This window comes from Durio zibethinus, chromosome 1, assembly GCF_047325235.1.
Source record: "Durio zibethinus cultivar Kanyao isolate XHJ-2024 chromosome 1, ASM4732523v1, whole genome shotgun sequence".
Lineage (NCBI taxonomy): Eukaryota > Viridiplantae > Streptophyta > Magnoliopsida > Malvales > Malvaceae > Durio > Durio zibethinus.
Genome location: NC_143162.1, coordinates 3,488,730 through 3,508,092, shown reverse-complemented (window position 1 = coordinate 3,508,092; position 19,363 = coordinate 3,488,730). Strand labels below are relative to the sequence as shown.

General features: G+C 33.1%; 6 protein-coding genes and 1 non-coding gene across 10 annotated transcripts; 2 read left to right on the top strand and 5 right to left on the bottom strand.

The window, feature by feature from the left end:
• The first annotated feature begins 3,331 nt into the window (after window positions 1-3,331).
• Window positions 3,332-5,776, top strand: LOC111311698 (beta-fructofuranosidase, insoluble isoenzyme 1-like). The gene is made up of 5 exons (XM_089758997.1): window positions 3,332-4,476; window positions 4,563-4,721; window positions 4,825-5,063; window positions 5,173-5,269; window positions 5,347-5,776. The coding sequence occupies exons 1-5, from the start codon at window positions 3,508-3,510 to the stop codon at window positions 5,527-5,529; spliced, it is 1,647 nt and encodes a 548-aa protein (XP_089615123.1). The 5' UTR covers window positions 3,332-3,507; the 3' UTR covers window positions 5,530-5,776.
• Window positions 5,777-6,775: 999 nt separating this feature from the next.
• Window positions 6,776-8,367, bottom strand: LOC111311700 (ubiquitin-ribosomal protein eL40 fusion protein). Its single transcript, XM_022911312.2, has 5 exons — window positions 8,206-8,367; window positions 8,021-8,107; window positions 7,800-7,902; window positions 7,064-7,130; window positions 6,776-6,972 (listed from the first exon to the last, which is right to left on the bottom strand). The coding sequence occupies exons 1-5, from the start codon at window positions 8,306-8,308 to the stop codon at window positions 6,946-6,948; spliced, it is 387 nt and encodes a 128-aa protein (XP_022767047.1). The 5' UTR covers window positions 8,309-8,367; the 3' UTR covers window positions 6,776-6,945.
• A 748-nt stretch (window positions 8,368-9,115) lies between these two features.
• On the bottom strand, window positions 9,116-10,830 carry LOC111310971 (small ribosomal subunit protein uS11z). 2 transcript variants are annotated; one of them, XM_089759031.1, is made up of 6 exons: window positions 10,743-10,830; window positions 10,150-10,340; window positions 10,017-10,062; window positions 9,666-9,751; window positions 9,452-9,581; window positions 9,116-9,357 (listed from the first exon to the last, which is right to left on the bottom strand). In XM_089759031.1, the coding sequence occupies exons 3-6, from the start codon at window positions 10,030-10,032 to the stop codon at window positions 9,290-9,292; spliced, it is 300 nt and encodes a 99-aa protein (XP_089615157.1). In that variant the 5' UTR covers window positions 10,033-10,062; window positions 10,150-10,340; window positions 10,743-10,830; the 3' UTR covers window positions 9,116-9,289. The 2 variants fall into 2 exon arrangements, with proteins under 2 accessions (XP_089615157.1, XP_022766088.1); XM_022910353.2 differs by having other exon boundaries at window positions 10,150-10,269.
• Window positions 10,831-11,679: 849 nt separating this feature from the next.
• Window positions 11,680-13,400, top strand: LOC111311697 (uncharacterized). The gene is made up of 3 exons (XM_022911310.2): window positions 11,680-12,009; window positions 12,156-12,588; window positions 12,735-13,400. Exons 2-3 carry the CDS (start codon window positions 12,178-12,180, stop codon window positions 13,140-13,142), a joined length of 819 nt encoding a protein of 272 aa, XP_022767045.1. The 5' UTR covers window positions 11,680-12,009; window positions 12,156-12,177; the 3' UTR covers window positions 13,143-13,400.
• Window positions 13,401-13,834: 434 nt separating this feature from the next.
• Window positions 13,835-15,957, bottom strand: LOC111311696 (alpha/beta-Hydrolases superfamily protein). The gene is made up of 5 exons (XM_022911309.2): window positions 15,638-15,957; window positions 15,314-15,552; window positions 15,075-15,187; window positions 14,438-14,578; window positions 13,835-14,329 (listed from the first exon to the last, which is right to left on the bottom strand). Exons 1-5 carry the CDS (start codon window positions 15,900-15,902, stop codon window positions 14,074-14,076), a joined length of 1,014 nt encoding a protein of 337 aa, XP_022767044.1. The 5' UTR covers window positions 15,903-15,957; the 3' UTR covers window positions 13,835-14,073.
• A 53-nt stretch (window positions 15,958-16,010) lies between these two features.
• Window positions 16,011-16,090, bottom strand: TRNAL-UAG (transfer RNA leucine (anticodon UAG)). Its single transcript has one exon. It is a non-coding gene; the product is annotated as a tRNA-Leu (tRNA).
• A 358-nt stretch (window positions 16,091-16,448) lies between these two features.
• LOC111310970 (chaperone protein dnaJ-like protein) lies at window positions 16,449-19,259 on the bottom strand. Of its 3 annotated transcripts, XR_016341349.1 has the most exons (9): window positions 19,013-19,259; window positions 18,617-18,734; window positions 18,215-18,334; window positions 17,908-17,997; window positions 17,391-17,467; window positions 17,140-17,267; window positions 16,982-17,060; window positions 16,783-16,900; window positions 16,677-16,695 (listed from the first exon to the last, which is right to left on the bottom strand). XR_016341349.1 is itself a non-coding variant. In XM_022910351.2 (8 exons), exons 1-8 carry the CDS (start codon window positions 19,207-19,209, stop codon window positions 16,618-16,620), a joined length of 945 nt encoding a protein of 314 aa, XP_022766086.1. In that variant the 5' UTR covers window positions 19,210-19,255; the 3' UTR covers window positions 16,449-16,617. The 3 variants fall into 3 exon arrangements, 1 of the variants encoding a protein (XP_022766086.1); XR_002692603.2 differs by lacking the exon at window positions 16,982-17,060 and having other exon boundaries at window positions 16,449-16,695; window positions 16,783-16,924; window positions 19,013-19,258; XM_022910351.2 differs by lacking the exon at window positions 16,982-17,060 and having other exon boundaries at window positions 16,449-16,695; window positions 16,783-16,919; window positions 19,013-19,255.
• Window positions 19,260-19,363: the final 104 nt, after the last annotated feature.

The following is a 19,363-nucleotide window of genomic DNA, read 5'->3' as shown; positions in this document are numbered from 1 at the left end:
ACCAAATGATTATAATTATTTAAATATAAATAGATAATTATTCATATAAATATGATTGCATAAATTATTATTATTATTATTATTATTTGAATAAAAATTTATATTTTTTCATTTATTATAAATAAACATTTTAATATAATCATTTTTATTATTTTTTATTAAAAAGTCTAAAACTTTATTATATCTTAAAAGTATAATTTTTAAAAAAATATATTTCTCACGTTCCAAATTCAAAATTTTTTTTTTATTATTTATTTTCTCTAACAACAACATGTGTATTACAAAAAAGTAAAGGAATACTTGGAGATGCTTGAAAGGTGGATTAATTATTCAAATGAACTATATATACATATATCTTCAGATAAATAAGACAACTTCTATATTTTTGATAAAATAATAACTTTCCTTATAATTTTTCGTATATATGAAAAAAGATTGTATGAAATGACTACTGATCCGTATGTATCTATCTTTAAATTATATTAATTATATTATTAAAAGAAGTCGATTATTAATTACTAACAATATAAATGAATTTATTAAAATAAATATTTACTATTTAATTATCAGATATATAATAAATGATTTTTTAATAATATAATTAAGTAATATGATTTAAGTAAAATGAATATATGCTGACATTAGGTAATGTTTCATATATAGAATCTTTTCTCAATAGATATTTAACCTTTCCTGATATCCATAATTTCTCTTATAAAGAAGATAGAGGAAGCGAGGAAATGATAATCTATTTATAGATTATTTTCTATGTATGTTAAGAATTCATTTGTAGATAAAAAAAATTTGATGAAATTGACATATTTAATTTTATTTAATTGATCATGATGACATACTTTTAAATTCGCATATACCTTTGAAGTTTTATAGTCAGGATTAAGAGTGTAATCGAGTCGAGTCGAATTAATACAGTGAGAAGTTCGAGTTTGATTTTTAATTCGTGGCTCGATATATAACTCGAATTCGATCGAGTTTCATTTTCCTAGCTTTAGCTTGATTCGTTATCGAATTCGAACTACTCGGATTCGCTCGATTAAGCTCAAAAATATATAAAAATAAGTTCGATTCTTATACTCGACAAGAGCTCGATTATTTGTGCTCGAGTTCGAGCTTGAAGTCGAAATATTTTATTAATTAAAATAATAAAAAAATATTTAAATATAAAAATTCGATTAGACTTACGAGCTACTCAAACTGAATATAAAAATATTCAAATTCAACTCAATCGATGAGTCGAGTTACTCGAACTCGACTCGATAATAATCGAACCGAATTCGAATTTTATTCGAATCGAACTCGAGTAACTTACGAGTACTAATGTATCATTTATATCTCCAGTCAAGATAAAAAAATTCATTCATTTAATTTTTTTCGTTTGGTTTTCATGATAATAAATTTATTAAAATATAAATAAGTTAATGATTATTATAATTGTTATCTACAGCTAATTAATTTATTTCCTAAGTAGTATTTAACCAACGAATTTAATTAAGTACTGTAATAAGTAGTCTAATCAAAACTATTAACCTGTCACCAAAATCTAAAACAAATAGATACCAATTAATTAATTAAACTTCTCCAAAATCACCTTGATTGCCATAGATTTAATCTCAAAATACATGATTTCACCTAAGGTTATTAATATCATATCAGATAATATTTTAATTTTTTTTAAAAAGATGGTATATATAGATATCAATTGTTTCGTCACATTGTTTTGGATTTTTTGATTTAATATAAATATATTTAAAAATATACTTGAATTTGTATATTATAATATTATTAATAATTTAAAAAATAAATATGTAATATATTCAAAAATCAAATAAATAAGTTTAAAAGCATAATAAATAATATTATAAAATTTTCATGGTATTTTAGATATTTAATTTGATCATATGATATTTAAATAAGTATTTTTTTATATAAATATTAAGATAAAAACAAAGAGATGAAAAAAATTAACTAATGCGTTATAATTGTTAAATTTTATAAAAGGAGTATAATTACTTTCTTGAAAAAATTGAAATACTTATAAATTTAGTTTTGAAAAAATTAAATATAAAGTTATAGATTTTGATTTGAAAAAATAAAATATAAAATAAAGTTAAAAAAAAAAACTCTAAATTTTAAGAGTTATTTTATCAATTAATTTATTTTTATTAAGTTTAAAATAATTAAATAATAAAAGATAAATTAAAAATTACAATATATATTTTATATTTACGTACCGATCGAAACATATTATTCAATCGAAATTCATCGAAATAAATCAAATTTAACGAAAATAATGAATATTACTTGATATTAAATTCGATACAAAAAATTATTTTTAAATATATCATATTTTAATACAACTGAAGAATATTGACCGATATAACCAATATCGAAACGAAATTAACAATTATAATTTCACCCTTTATATGCAAAAACTCCATATATAGAAACTCCATCTCTAGCGCTCAAAAACATCATTAACTGTGTTCTTATTTCCTTTCTTTATCTTTATTTCTCTAAAAATCGAAACCTGAAAATCGCTTAGGATTTATATATAATTCTTTTATTTAAGACTTATTTTTTAAATATTGGTTTTCTAACTTTTTCTTACTTTCAATTAGGTTTCAAAAATTAATTTTCCTTTTTTTTTCTTTACTATCGCCTCATTTAAAAATATACATACTGTGCATGGTTAACATCTTGGAATAACAATGACGTAGTTTATTGGAATAGTAATTCTATTATTTAATAAAAACTCCTTTTAATAACAATAGAATAACATATTTACATAAAAAAAAAGTTTATTACAATTTAAATTCATGTACTAAATAAAAGGAGTTGTGGTCAAAGAAGAACTCTAGATTTAATGCTAGATAGCTAAAATATTTCGTTAAAACCATTTAACTATCAAATTATACTGAATCTGGTGATTTCAATTTGGTTTCATCTTATCTGGAGTCTTCCTTTTCTTTTTAATCCCTTCCCTCACTTTATAAATCAACCAACGTCCCATCAATTTTATTCCACACAAAAATATTCAAATTTTTTAACTTCATATCTTTGTTTGTAGGGTTTTGGACTTCAATTATCAATGGAGGTTTTGAAATTCTTCTCCCTGTATTTATTTGTCTGTTGTTTTTATGTGATAAGCAACCTTAACAATGGCGTCGAAGGATCTCACAAAGTTTATAAAGAGTTACAATCTGAAAGTGCAGTTAATGTCAAGCAACTCCACAGAACTGGCTATCACTTTCAGCCTCCTAAGAATTGGATCAATGGTGAATTAATATATTTTCTTCAAAATTTTTCTTTTCGTTAATATCGTTAGTGTTTAAATTTTATACGAAAAAAATCTCATATTCACCTTAGACATGGCAGAGGACAAATTCTAAACGTAAAAAATCATATAAACTAACTTGTCATGTTTTTGTTTTGTTTTGCATTCTTCCTTGGGTGCTGCTTAAATGATGAACACACTGTGAGCAGATCCAAATGGTAAGTTTTCCAACAGAATACTTCAAATTTCATGTTCATATATACTTGTTTAACTATGCGTCCCTGTTCTTTGCCCTTCTAATCGTTCCTACCTTCTCACGTAATCAAATAGGTGTAATGCACTACAATGGGATTTACCATGTATTCTACCAACACAACCCCAAGGGTGCAGTTTGGGGCAACATTATTTGGGCTCATTCGGTCTCCAAAGACATGGTCAATTGGGAAGCACTTGAGCCTGCAATTTGTCCTTCAGAGCACTTTGATATAAATGGGTGTTGGTCTGGATCAGCCACAATTCTTCCAGACAATACGCCTGTACTTCTTTACACAGGAATTGATCCGCAACACAACCAAGTCCAAAACTATGCTATACCAGCGAATTTATCAGACCCATATTTGCGTAAATGGATCAAGCCAGCTGACAACCCGCTCGCGGTTGCAGATGAAACCATGAACAAGACAGCCTTCCGTGACCCATCAACTGCATGGAAGATTGATGGGCATTGGCGAATGGTGGTAGGTAGCAGAAGGAAAAATAGAGGGATTGCTCATTTATACAGAAGTAGGGATTTCAAGAAATGGACAAAGGCGAAGCACCCTCTACATTCTGTGCCAAAGACAGGTATGTGGGAATGCGTAGACTTTTTTCCAGTGTCATTGACCGGTGAAGCTGCGCCAGACGCATCTGCTTTTGGGCCTAATGTTAAGCATGTAATCAAGGTCAGCTTAGATGTTACTAGGTTTGAGTACTACACTTTAGGTACATATTTCCCGGCTAGGGATAAATATTTGGTGGACAAGGGCTCTGTTGATGGTTGGGATGGCCTTAGACTAGACTATGGAAATTACTATGCTTCAAAGTCGTTTATTGACCCCATAAAGAACAGGAGGATCATATGGGGTTGGACCAACGAGTCTGATACTCCTCAAGATGATGTTAAGAAAGGATGGGCTGGTATTCAGGTAATGCGTTCATTATTTTGAAGAATAATCAAATATTTTTATTGATTTTTAATAATTTGTAAGTAATTTTCAAGGATTTGTCTCAGACAATTCCAAGGAAGGTGTGGCTTGATCCTAACAGGAAGCAATTGCTGCTCTGGCCTATTGAAGAAATAGAAACACTTAGGACCCAAAATGTTAAATTAAGCAATCAAGAGCTCAAGTTGGGAGAACATGTTGAAGTCAAAGGAATTACTGCCGCCCAGGTTTGCTGCTTTAGATTGAAACCAATATATATAAATATATATTATTGATTTGAATTAAACCGAAATTCAAACATGACTTTCTGGTTATTGATGATGTTCCCAGGCTGACGTCGAGGTTACCTTCTTCATACCTAGCTTGGACAAAGCTGAACCATTTGATCCTAGCTGGACCAATCCGCAGGATCTTTGTGGGCAAAAGGGCTCAACTGTTCAAGGTGGTGTTGGACCATTTGGGCTACTAACATTAGCTTCAGAAAAGCTAGAAGAATACACCCCCGTTTTTTTCAGGTTATTTAAAGGTCAAGACAAGCATGTTGTTCTCTTATGCTCTGATGCTGGAAGGTTTGTTTTACTAACCCTTTTTTTTGTACTTATCTTAAAATCAATATTAGTTCCTCTTCTAATGTCAAAATTTAGATTTATTTTGATTAATTTTGTAACATTGTGGCAGCTCTTCCTTGAGGAAAGTTGGGCTATATAAACCATCATTTGCTGGATTTGTGGATGTAGATTTGGCTGATAAGAAGAAGCTTTCTCTTAGGAGTTTGGTACATATTCTAACCCTAAACATGTCCTTAAAAATTTCTTCTTTCTCTCACTCTCTTGCTTTTTCTTATCTCTGCAGATTGATAACTCAATGGTGGAGAGTTTTGGAGCTGGGGGAAAAACATGCATCACATCGAGAGTTTATCCAACGCTGGCAGTTTTTGACGATGCTCACTTGTTTGTATTCAACAATGGGACTGAGAAAATCACTGCAGATGTTGAAGCCTGGAGCATGAGAAAGCCTAATAAGATGAACAATTGAAAGGGATGGGACAAGGATGATATATTGGAGATAGGAGCTTAGGAATTAGGATAATAAATAAAAATCACAAAGTTTTATGTAATTTCTGTTCTTTTTTTTTGTTTTTAAATGTAATTAGGATTGCTAAATTCTGTTCCAGGACAAGAATGGAAAGAAAAACTGTTGTTGAAGTTCATTTCTTTATGAATATTATGCCTCCGCTTGGATGGATGAGGAAGTTTTCTTAATTTTTTATTGTTGAAGGAAGCCCATGCATATATATCTCTTCTACTTCTAAACCTTTAAATCCAATAAGTGGGTTTGTAAGAAGGATGATTACAATCATGGAAATTTAACCAAAATTCTCAGGACTCCTAATCTCCAATCAATTATCAAACATGTTTTTCATTTTCTTTTTAGCAAATTACAATTTTTTTCTCTCCATATAAATTCTCCGTTTTTAATTCCACACTAGATCCGTTTCTCTTGTTATTTTGCAAAATTAGACAGCAATTTGTAAATTCAAAAAAAAAAAAAATCCAAACTTTTAATTTCGAAGTTTCAGTTCTATTCTTTGAAAGTTTCAATTTCTTAGTATGCATGCATATATTTATAAAAATACAAGGTCCAAAATAAGTAAACGATCTCTTCAAACCATACCTAATATGCTAACATACCTAATCAACAGTTACTAACTCTTTACACTAACAGCTAGTACAGATGGTCTTCTTGACGCATGCATAAACATACCCAAGCCAATGGCTATCGTGAGTCTCTAATGATGATTCATAGGAGACTGAAGTATATTAAGTTTTTAAATAAATCTGTTAGCTCTTAGATACGTGCCGTTTTTATGGATTTATGTATTTACGCTTATTTCAAATTAAACATATATAAATGAATTTATTTTTATCAAACTCGTATAATCTATACCACTTGTCTTTATCTTTCTTAATGTCTAAAATTACCATGTTCACAACTTTTAAGTCTAATTGGATTATCATGAATCAGTTACTTTATACTTAGATTAATGGTCCATCACTGAGAATGCGTCTCTGCAACTCCTTTCAAATAAAATCAAGATGTACCTAGAACACAAGCACTTCTCCTTTTATTATTTTTTCTAACCAAAAACTAATACTATTTCCCTTTAATCCCTCTGTTTTGGACAAGGGCAATGCAAGAAAAAATGGAAAGCATTCACATCAACATTTTGTGGAGATTAGTTCAATCCACATGTATCAACGCAAGGAAGAAATGCCTAACATAGTTAAACGTCAATTTGAAACTCAATTTCACTCAAATTCTTCATCAATTGCCAGATCTAGATATCAGATTTAAACAAACAAAACAAAACAGCAAAGAACTAAATTGAAATTTTTTCCAAGTCCGATATTCAAGTTCTTTTATGGCAGAAAAGATAACCAGAGTCATAGTTTACTTAATCTTCTTCTTGGGCCTCAACTGCAACAAGAGAAAGAAATACTTGGTTCATTGCAACAAAAGGGTGATATTAAAAATTACTAGAACCCAAATACAGGATACATAAACAAACCTGATTGCTGTGACCGCATTTCTTCTTCCGACAGTTCACAGCTCGTGGATGCAGACGAGCATAACACCTAGCAGACAAAAATTAGGAGATAAATTATCTTCAATGATGCAGGATGCACATTGGTAAATATTAATAGTTTTACATGAAGATGCAAATTTCAACATAACACACAATAATTGAGCAAAGCAGCAATCAGAGCAGATTGGTTTGTTAGATCCTGTCACAAAGCCCTTCAAGTTAATCATAAACTCAAATCCTATGAGATGTAAAACATCAAACTCCGTAAGAACACCTCACCACAAGTTGTTAAACAAGTCTCAAAATAATTAAGAAAAACCAATATTTTGATTTATCAAGCACCATAAACAAGAAGCAAAGCATCAACTATCATGTGCTACCCTAGAAAATCAACTGCAAGTAAAGTTTAGACCAGTAGACAAAGTTAAAGAATGAAAATTTCAATTGCAAAATAGGGTTCAACTTGAAGTCCCATTTTTCACTTATACTAAATACTAAAAAGTGGGACTAATTTCTTGCATCTCTTAATTGTGCCATTCATGAAAATCAACTGCCAAGGAAATTAGCTCAGCTGACAAAGTTGAAGAATAGTTACAATCATTTTGGGACCTCGTATGACCTCTATCCCACTCCAAATAAAGAGTAGAGGCTAAGTCATGTCCCAAAAACTAAAACATACCCATAAAACAAGAAAGAAAAGAAAAGAAAAGGAGCTTACTTGCGGCAAATCATTTTGTCTTGGTTGTATTTGCGAGCCAAAGCCATTAAAGAAGGCTCAATAATTCCACCTCTCAACCTCAAAACAAGATGAAGAGTTGATTCTACATCCAAAAAAAAAAAAAAAAGATCCACAAATGAAAAACCTCAGTTAAGTGTCTTCATCAAATAAAAAAATTAACAATATCATTAAAAAAAAGGAAGAAAACCCCAAATAGAAACCTTTTTGGATGTTGTAGTCAGCCAAGGTACGGCCATCTTCGAGCTGTTTTCCGGCGAAGATAAGACGTTGTTGGTCCGGTGGGATTCCTGTTAGTTCATATAGTTAAACTTTTTGATCCATTTGCGATTTTAAGATGAAAAAAGACATGAAAAATTGGAAAGGAAAAGGAAGGGGGTAGAGTTACCTTCTTTGTCTTGGATCTTGGCTTTGACATTGTCAATGGTGTCGCTGCTCTCGACCTCGAGAGTTATGGTCTTACCGGTTAGGGTTTTCACGAATATCTGCATCTTTTCCTGCCCGTCTTCCTCTCTTTAACCGGCCTTCACACAAAGAATGAGCGGGTCGTTGATTGTTAGGATTTTATCCTCATATTCTAGGGTTTCAATTGGAGTTGAGAATGCATTGGGCTTTTTCTCTTTGAGATCCAAATAAAAAACGTATTGGGCTTTTAATAGACTTTATAAACTAGACAAGCCCAATTTTAACTTTAATAATAATATTTATTAATTATTGTTATTGTTATTATTTAATTTTATTTACATTTTAACTAAATTAGTCAATTAAATTGATGTCATCCAAACTATATAGCTAATATAAATTTATAAAAATTATTTAATTCACTATTAATAAAAATATATTTCCAAAGTAATACTTTTAATAATGCTTATTAAAATAAAAATTTAACCCATTTTCAACTTGTTGCTCTTTGCATGGACAACAAATTTTCCATTCACAGGAGCATTTTTATTATTCAATTCAGGCCCAAGTTGCATGATAAACAATATATAGCTGTTCATTTGCTCATTTCAAATAAGCTTAAAACTGTTAATTTGTTAATTCATTTCTTTCAATGCAATCCCTCGACGATTAGGGAAAGAAAAATTCTTTGAAGACAAAGCATTAGCTAGAAATTCATAAACCTGGCGATAAGACTTATGCCCTTAATTAAACGGGATGATCAAGGCCTGAAAACTCGACATTGGTGAGAATTTTATCTTAAGATCGGAATTCCTACTAACATTAAACAAATGCAGGGCGTTCTTATCTGCCATACCCACATTATAACTCCACAAGGAAAACCAACAACGAAAGAGTTCCACAACTTTTGTCTCTGTCAATTAATATCAAAACCCATTCTGGAACTACAAATTTGCAACTCGAGAACTGGCAAAGCAAGTTTGAATCTAAACTGAAAATTGTTTTAAAAAAGAAAGAAGACTCCAAGCATTGCAGCAGCAGCAACTGAGTAACAGATATGAAGCAAAGAATCACAGCCTTCTTCCACGTCTGCCACCCTTTCTACGGGTACTGTCGGTGGGAATGGGGGTAACATCCTCTGCGGTGAAGAAAAGTTTGCATGTCAGTTTATAAGAATGGAAGTGAATGGACCCAATAAAGCCTTGAGAATCGAAAGAATTGAAGCAGTGTACCTATGCGTCCAATTTTCATGCCTGAACGAGCAAGGGCTCTAAGTGCTGACTGGGCACCCGGACCAGGTGTCTTGGTTTTGTTCCCTCCAGTAGCTCGAAGCTTTATATGAAGGGCAGTAATACCCAACTCCTGCAGATAATAAACATGAATAACCATAAGTTCACTGAATGTAACTATGTATTGCGCTACAATTCAGAGGGTAAGCTACAAAACCTTGCAGCGTTGAGCGACATCTTGTGCTGCAAGCATGGCTGCATACGGGGAAGACTCATCCCTATCAGCTTTCACCTTCATACCACCTACGTTTGGGCAAGGAATAAGTAAAAATAATCTTCAAAAAATTAACTCCAAGCTGGGACATGAATATTATCGCATTTTGCAATGTTTAATTAACACTCTTTACTATAAAGTTACAATTGGCTTTTGAATAACTAGTCAGCTTCCTTTGAAAAATCCAACTTCTGTGTTAGCCAGTTGAAGTATTAAAACCAACTAAATCAACTTTTAAAATCTAGATATGGTAACAAAACCAAACCATTTTCTAAAGACAAGTGTAAACCATACCAGTGATGCGAACCATTGTTTCCCTTCCAGACAAATCAGTCACATGCTGCAAATTCAATGATAGCATTTTAAACAGAATGAACTATCAGAAAAAAAAAAAAAATCAATGCAAACAAAGGAGGTTACCACTTACGATAAATGTGTCATTAAATGAGGCAAAAATGTGAGCAACCCCAAAAACATGTTCACCCTCTCGCACAGCAGGTCCAAGGGTAGTATTCTCCTCCTTGGGCTCCCTAACCTTTCTCCTTGACTACAAAATACCGCAAATCAATGAACACATCAGCTATCCGCTTTGAACCTAAGTCAATAAATAAATCTGCCCTATAATAACAAAAACTAAAAACATAAACCCAGGACTCCAATTGAATCGAAAAGAAAAACCATCAACAGAAAATATTAGGTTAAATCTAATTTAATTATTAATTGATTCAAATTTGAGCTTTCACCATTTTAAGACTGAGACAAAGCAGTGCACATTTCTAATTTGTACTTTGCTTCAGTTTTTCAAGCATAGAAACATAATAAAAACTAGAGCAAAGTAAATAATACCAATCTCAAAGAAGAAAAATTCACATAATTTATTACCTTGTTTCATTTAGTCTGTAAAATTCCAGTCTTTTATTTCTATTTACTATACCCAAATCCAAAACTATTTTCTCAGTTACCAAACAAGATTCAGCTTAACATCAAGTATCGTAGTAGATGCAAAGAGAGAGCAATTACCATGGCTTCAGGCAAAATGAAAGAGAGATGCGAGACTAGGGGTTTTAGAGAGCGCTTCCGCTGATGACTACTCTAGCTTTCAAAGGGCAGCCGAGAAACCACTTATTACCCTTTTATAGTTAGGGTTTTGACAGCCCAGACATTTAAATGACGAAAAGGCCCTTCGGTAGTTTAATAGTGAAACAGGGGTAAATGTGTCCTTTTATCTAAACAAAATGTTTTTGCTTCAAGTTATTATTTGATATTTTATAAATAAATATTATAAACCTTAATTATTAACCTTTCGAAATTATAGACATCAAATAATAATATCTTATAAATAAATATTAAAAAATATTTATATGTATATTTTCTTAAATTATCTAAATCTTAATTATTAAGCTAACATTAATTATCTTTATGCATAATAAATATATTGATGGATTTTTGCAATAAAATTGATGTAGAATTGAAAAGGTAGTAAACCTCTGTCGGAGGAATAATCTAAAAATCATATAGTTAATAATATTAATTAAGTGTATTTTAAGTTTTTTTAATGCATATAATATAGTTAATTTATATAGTACTGATAGTAAAAATTTTTAATTTTACAAGCGTAATTAAAATAGTAATACATATCTCTTATATATTTTAAAAAAATAAGTTAAAAAAGAAATAATAAATGTGTTATTATCTGAATTCTAATTATAAAGTGAAATGTAATACAATAATATGATACGAATATGATATAAAAATAAAATATGAAAATAATACAGTTTAAAATTATAATAATAATAATTATAAATATGATTAACAAAAAGTGTAATTTAAATTTTTGTATCGACATAAATCGTGAAACATAATTTTCATATAAAACATAATATCAAATGTTAATTTTTTTTATTTTACATAATATAAATACATAAATTATCAAATGAAAAAACAATATAATGGCTGATGAATGTCTAGTGAAAAGCAATAGAACGTTGTTTCGGACCTATTTTTATCTGTACGGATAACTTTTTAAGAGGATAATGGAATGTCACCGCATTGAAGGTGCAGTAATATCCAAACGAGGTCTTACCCAATGTAGAATTGTGATTTGCGCATGAATCTTCCTAAAAAATTGACACACTTCTGTTGAGTTCATCTAACGGGGAAAACTACAGATACTACATTACATCCAGCAACTTCACAGCAAAGGCAATGACTAACTGCAGCTTTAGTCAAAAGGTTCTTCTTTTGCAATCTTTTACAATGGCTTCTTTTGCGGCTGTCAACTTGCAGAGTAATCTTCCAACCCCATTCTTCTCTACTAATTTTTTTTTTTAAATTGTTTATATATATATATATATCTATCTATTTGAACACTCTCCTCTTCAAGAATAAGAAGCATTTCCTACATTGAAGTTCAGCCACCTAATTGCTAAGCAGGTTAAGCCATCAATCGCTGCTGATGCAACGCTCATACACCATAGATGTTGCAGAAGATGCTTCGGCTCTTACTGAACCCTCCAGTTTCTCTTCAGCTGAATTTTTGGAGACCAGTCATGTTGAAGGAGATACTCCTGGAGCTTCGCTGGAAGAACGTTTTATGAACATGACCGATAATAAACGAGATATGGTTGAAGCTTGGCTAAAAGAAAATTTTCCGGACATCACAGATGATGTAGATATTCCTGAAGCTTCGCTAGAAGAAAATATTGCGGCTTCCATGGATGATGGAGATATTCCTGAAGCCTGGCAACCGGAATATTTCATCTATGGCGACAACAGAGATTTTGTGCCATTATTAGATGCTTCATTTCTTAGTCAAGTTGGGTTCGTGCCGACTCAACAGCCTTTCAAAGATTGTTCAACTCGAAAGGTAAACAGAGTAATACTTGAGTCAAGATATAAGACAAATCCATTTCAATCATTCCGTTTAATTACGAAGCTAAAACTATTCAATTTCTTGAAACGTGTTTTTATTGTTTACTAAATATGATACTCCTTTTTGGGGTTATTTGATAGGTTAGCATCCCTGAATGGATCTTTCTCATAATCAATGTTCTTATTGAGTTTCTATCAGCAGCATTCGACCAGCTTTCATCTGTGAATAAGCCTCAATATGCTTTAATTGCCATGTTAATGTCTTTTGTGGCTGCCATGACATGCATCATCGAGCTTGCTTATAAGGCTGGAAAGGAAAGAGTCGCCTGGAGGTGGGAAAGCAATTTACCCTGGTTTTATTATTCATCTCCAGGTCACAGGCGTTTTGGTACATTCCCCGAAATGATCGGATTAGTTTGTGCCATGTTGCAGACTATTTTATCAGCAGTTACTTACTCTTTCTACCTTCAACAAGCTGATTATCCCCTCAAGATCTCTTTCTGGCCAGTTGTATTTGCTCTAGGCTTATTTTGCTCTAAATTTATGTAGAATCCGAATCAGAAACTCTTTCCCAGACATTAGATCCTAGATTATGGTATTCCAACAGAATGATTAACTGTTATTGGACCCTTTTTATTATTTAAATAGAGTTAGTAGAGGCACAACTTGAGGCTCCTTGGAACTTGCTGGAGTCTGCGCCAGACCCAGTCGTGGGAGAAGTTCACTACAGAAAACCTAATGCTTTTGCTCCATTAGCTTGTTTTGTCTTTATCTAATGTCAAAAAAATGTTTGATTTATTTCCTCTCTTTTTGATATTATCCTTTTGACTAACACTACACTAGAATTGCTCATAGAATATCTAGATGGGGATAAAAATTGATTTGAAACAGATATTTAACAGGATCAACAACTATCTCAACATCAGATACACTTCATTTATTCTTATTTTAAGAATTTGAACAGAAACATGATCTACAACAGAGAGTTGATTCTTCTGTTCTGGTTCCTAGGCTGGTTAATTTGGTGGATAAATACTATCTTCAAATCTCCCAGACCTACAATAGTCAAAAGCTTCTAAGCAGGGAAGAAGGGGAACATGAGCAAAATGAACCTCTGAAAGAAAAAAGGGTAGAAAATTGTAAATAGACGATATGTTTCTTGATAAAACCACTTCAAAGCAGCAAAGTCAATCCAGGATTTCAAAATGAATGACTAAACAATCCACAACTATACAATCTGATGATATTAAGCAGATATAGCAGTTGCTTTCAAGAATGCCAAATGAAACAACAATAATAGATCTGGTTTTGCCACCAAGCTTATTGCAATTGTAGGAAAATTCATAGTTTCAAATATTTCCCCCCCAAATAAAGTCAGCCCAGCACCTAATGACTAAATTTAAGAGTAATTTATGAATCCTAAAGCACTATAGGTTCAAACCTGTATTTGAGTAAGCCATAAAAGCCTCTTGAAATTACATTAAGACATTAGAGACTTCAGCCTGGGTGCCACAATCTCAAGAAGGCCCTTGGGATTGTCCACATGAACCCAATGGCCTGAATTCGGAAGAACATGAACTGAAATCTTGCCTGCATATCCATTTCCTTCCTGACTAGCAAGCTTTTCAAGCCGATTAATCACATCTGCATCCCATCGGTCACTTTTCTCTGCACGAACAATTGCTATCTCGAGTCCTTTTGGAGGGTGCTCCAACAAAGACCAATACGACATCTCCCTAGAAAATTTTACATTTGATAATTCAGTAATAAGTAACAAAGAAAAGATGTAGGCCAAGTAAAAGCAGAACAAGTGATATCAATGTGGAATCATTGAATATTACTACCTGTAGGACTGAAACATCTGGACAGCACCTTCAAGATCAAAAGCCCATGTTTCTCCTTCTCCAGATTTCTTGAGGTTGGTGCCTATCCACTCCGACAATGACTTAGAGAACCCAAGTTCAAGCATATGGTTAACAAGCCACCTGAGAGCAGATATCATAAGTATACAAGAGGCAAAAACGTTTGATCCACACATCCCTCCAAAAAAAGGACAAAACCATGAATCAAATTGTGCATCATTAACCACACTCTCATATCCAACAGAATAAGGAATTCTCAGCATACAAGTGATAAATGCTCTACCATTGCAACTCATGCTGAATGTCTAAAACACCATTGAAGCATTAGCTGCCTATCAATTACAACTGCAGAGACACAAACTAGGTGACTCTAAATAACAATTTCAACGTGCAAATGGTAGATTACAACAAATGGCCAATAATGCGGAACAAGTATCTTCCTTTTGAACCCCAAACCATCTCTAGAAAAGGATTCTTGTGATTTTAATTCAAAGCTCAATGACATGTATAAATACAAGTACGAGACAAATTAATTGGTGAAATTATCCAATTGAAACTAGAAAACAGAACAACAATGCCAAGAAATAGAAACAAGTTAGAAGAGGAACAGAGGTTTTACTTCCGAGATGGCACCATTGAAGGTAAACTTTGCAAGGTCTGCAAAACTTTTTCCACTTCACCATCACTGTTTTCAGAAGTTACTTCTCCAGGGACAGAATCGAGTACCCAAATCTGTTCTGCACCAGTAAATGAAATAAAATAACAAAAAAAAATCGCAAATATTAATCCTCAAATACATACAATCAGCAAAAAGAACAATGAAAAAGAGTGTATAGGAATTGTGGCAATGAAAGATACCTGTTTGGGAAGTTTGATATTTTCACCATAATCTCTGTTGGCACAACTCCGGGCATATTGCAATGCAACTTTGCCACCCATGGAGTGGCCAATGACAACATCCGGCCAATCCCAGCCTTTGGAATTAACCAAATTACCCAAATCTTTAGCTGCATTTACCATATCATGCGGCGGATCCAGCCCTTCTGTCTCCGTTGACTTCCCATGATTCCTCAAATCCACCAGCACCATCCTCCACACTACAAAATAAACAAATAAATAAATCAGAGGCTTTTCCTTTCTTTCGAATATTCTCGGGAAACAAACAGGGTGAGGATCAATTACCTAAACAAGAGGAGGTGGAGAGAGAGGAGGCGAGGTTGCGGGAAAAAGAACGCCAGTTGCGGGCTGAACCGAGGAGGCCATGGAGGATCAAAGCTGTGTGAGTGTAGGGTTTGTTTGGATTGGCTTGGATTTCTTCGTAAGCTAGGGTTTGAAGTGATCTTTTTGAGGTGGTGTGGTGATGAGTCAGGAGGGAACTCGGTAAGTTAAGGAAGCGAGTCAGGAGATTGGTGGGAATTACTTGTTTGTTTCTAATGAGTCGAGCCATTTCGGATTCTTCCGAGCTCTGTAATGGCTGCCTGATAAATATAAGGGAAGACAAAACAAAAACGCCAGATAAATTATAAGGGAACACCAAAAAAAAAGGTTAAAACAATGACAGCTGTGGGATTTGAACCCACGCCCTTTCGGACCAGAGCCTAAATCTGGCGCCTTAGACCACTCGGCCAAACTGTCTTCTTGTTGTGAATTAATTCATAATATATTTATAAACAGATAAATAGGATATTCCTTACTTTTGGTGAACTTTACTCCACATTTTGTAGATTTCCTCTATATATTTATGTACATATATAGGTGCATGCATGCAAGTACTTGAATTCAACATCACCTTCGAACTTTAACTTTAAGCTTGATGACGATCAAGAGTAATGGAGTTAACAAGTTCGATTAAGTTGGTTATTTTTACCAAGTTGTACTTTAAATCTTGATGATGAGGTTCAAATAACTGTACTTTTTTACTTCATTCTGAGTTGATTACCTTATTGCTTATTAAAACTTAGAATAATAAGGGAACATATTACTTGATCTGGAGTAGTAGGAAAAAGCAAGAACTCCTTTATGAAATTTCCACTCAGAAACAAATCCTACGAAACATTCCTCTTCACATTTCCCTAATCTTTTAGTCTTTTGTTCCCTTATAATGGGTTTTTTTTTTTTTTGGGGGGGGGGGGGGGGGGGTTTGAGAGAATCATCAATCTTCTTTAGTCAAATGGATCAATTCGCGGGTCATGTTCGCTGGCCATCAACATCCCAGTGCACAGACAAGTTGGGCACATCACCTAAATAAGAGCTGACAATTAGCCTCTGCATTCTGAAAACTCAATAAAACATATTGGCAATCTTAGTTTTGTGCATATCCAGTTTACCTTTCCTGAACCAGAGCAGTTTGGACACCTTTCAGTAGTAGGCACTTTCAAAGTCCGACCAGATGTACTAGATAGCGAGATGGGATCAATGCTCAAGCATACACCGCTAGCAGAACATCTTGCACAGGGCAAATATCCTGCTCTTAGGATAGCCGCAGAAAAAGAAAATGAAAATTAATAGAAACTCATATGATTGTACCTTTAGTTATTTTCAGGGAAAGAGGAGAGGGGAAGAGTGCACTGGGGCGTTAGGCAAAAAAAGTACCACTTCAAATAGTCTGAAGGAATAAAATAGAGTTAAAACATCACAAGTAAATCAAAGAAAAGTGCATGTCCTCAGAACAAACTAATACATACCATTTCCATGGCAATATTTGCACCTCTTCTTCTCTTGTTGTTCAACATTGTTGGCTTCAATTAGCATCAAGGCTGAAATGACACCTACTGCCCCCCCTGAAAAGGATGCGACGATGGGATCAACCTGACTGAATCAAGAAACCAATAAGTTGTCAGTGTAACTTTAATTATACAATTCTATAGTCATTTTCACCAAAGCACTAGTTACTCCAGGTTTCAAATTTGCAAATGAAGATAAGCTCAATGAATACCTCAACTGCAATGGCAGATGCATGTTGCGTATGAAATCTTCGTATGAGGTGCCTCCTAAACCTAATTTTAGCTCCAGCTGCCATGAAAAGTTAATTATGATAACAAAACAACCAGTATTTAGAGATAAATCTAGTTAGAACAACCATGATACAAAAATAGTCTCAGTTGGCATTTGGCTCAACTGAGACATTGGTTAGTTGAAGTTAGCCTAGGTGTTAAATCTAACTGATTAATAAACACAGAATCAAGGACCTGTTTCAAATAAAAACACAAATACACATAATTTCAGCCCAGCCTTGGTAACCTTTATTTTGGTCTATAACCCCTTTTCTGTTTCTCATAAGTAAGCAACTAAACTATCGTAACTTAACCACAAAGGACAGCAATGAGTCTACAAATGCTATTACATGTTAGTTAAAGGAAGGAAATGACAACTTAAAAGTATATCTAAGCATGAATACTACAATTTGGAGTTATGGCAAACTAATAATAAAATTAAAAGTATTTAGTACTTACCGTTGGTGCAATAAGACCTCCAAATACAATTATTCCAGATATAAATGCCAGGCTTGTGAAGTAGAGCTGCTTCATCGTCTTTGGTGTCAGCTTCATACGAAAAGGTTAACAAGGTGACTAAAGTCAAAATGCATCACTAACCACAGATCTCAAAAGAGGGTTTTTTTCTTCTTTTAACGCAAGAAATTATGCATGCTATTTCCTACATATATAGCATAGCTTTGTCATAAATGTCTTCCCTGTGTGTGCTTCTACTAATTAAGCGTAAAATGCAAAATAGACAATACATCAGGACCTTAAAACTCACCACATATGAGAAAAAAGGAATTGAAGATGGAATGTCAGGCATCTCATCTATATCTTCATCACCGTTCTCATTGACAACTTTCACTTTCTTTATGCGTTGTTGTATCCGTAATCTCCTTACCTATATACAAATGATTTCATAAGGATAAAACGAATGAGAACAACATCTAAATACATCAATCCAATCCGCCAAGTATAATCTTCTGTTATTTCCATTTTCGACCTGTATTTCATGGACTGATGATAAAATTCCTTGACAAAACTTGCAATAATATCATGCATCTTTAGTAAATTGCTGTAGATGGGGAAACAAGAACACCGAATGGGTTTTGCATATCATATGGGGATTTAGTGCTTCAGATTCCTAGGACAAATCTGTATATTTATGAAACTATCTCATTACCTCTTCCATGAGGAGAAAGATCTTACTGCGCCTACTCCTTATATTATCTTCGATTTCCTGCAGCTGCATCTTCACAAAATCCTGAACAGTCTCCGGTCCCTCAATGATGCAAAAGTTACTGATAAAGCAATAAAAAAAAAAGCATACAAAATTTCAAAATTTTACAATGAAAGCAACCAATAGCAAAAACCAAAAGATAAAGCTGATGATAAAATCAGAAACCTATTTACAAAATCAAGTAATGAACACAGTAGAAACTTAAGAAAATCAATATATCTAAAACATTTAGCACATAAATCTTCAAGTTTTCCACTGCTATGCAATAGATAAGTAATTAGGATTTCTGGGTTTTATTCCCAGAAACTTAAGGAATGTCAGGGGAGTTAAGGAACGAACCTGGGAAGGTTATCACCAGAAGGGGGAGGGTTGCTTTTGGATGAAAAACAGAGGAGTGGAGAAGGAGAAGAGTGTTTAGGTGAAGAGAGGAATTTACGATTTCCATTAAATAAAATTCGGGTTTTAAAATTTGGAGGAGAAGTCGTGGGAAGAAGAAGATGATGATGATGATGAGAGTAGAGATGGAAAGTGCCCATTTCTTTTTTGTTTTTTGTTTTTTTTCAATTTGACAAAGTTTTTGAAGGGATTGTTTTCTTCGAGGGTTTAATGGAACATAAAAATGGACGACGATTGTAATGCCACGACCACGACTCCACGTGTTATTCTTGCTTCGTGTAGTTGTCGTGAGGC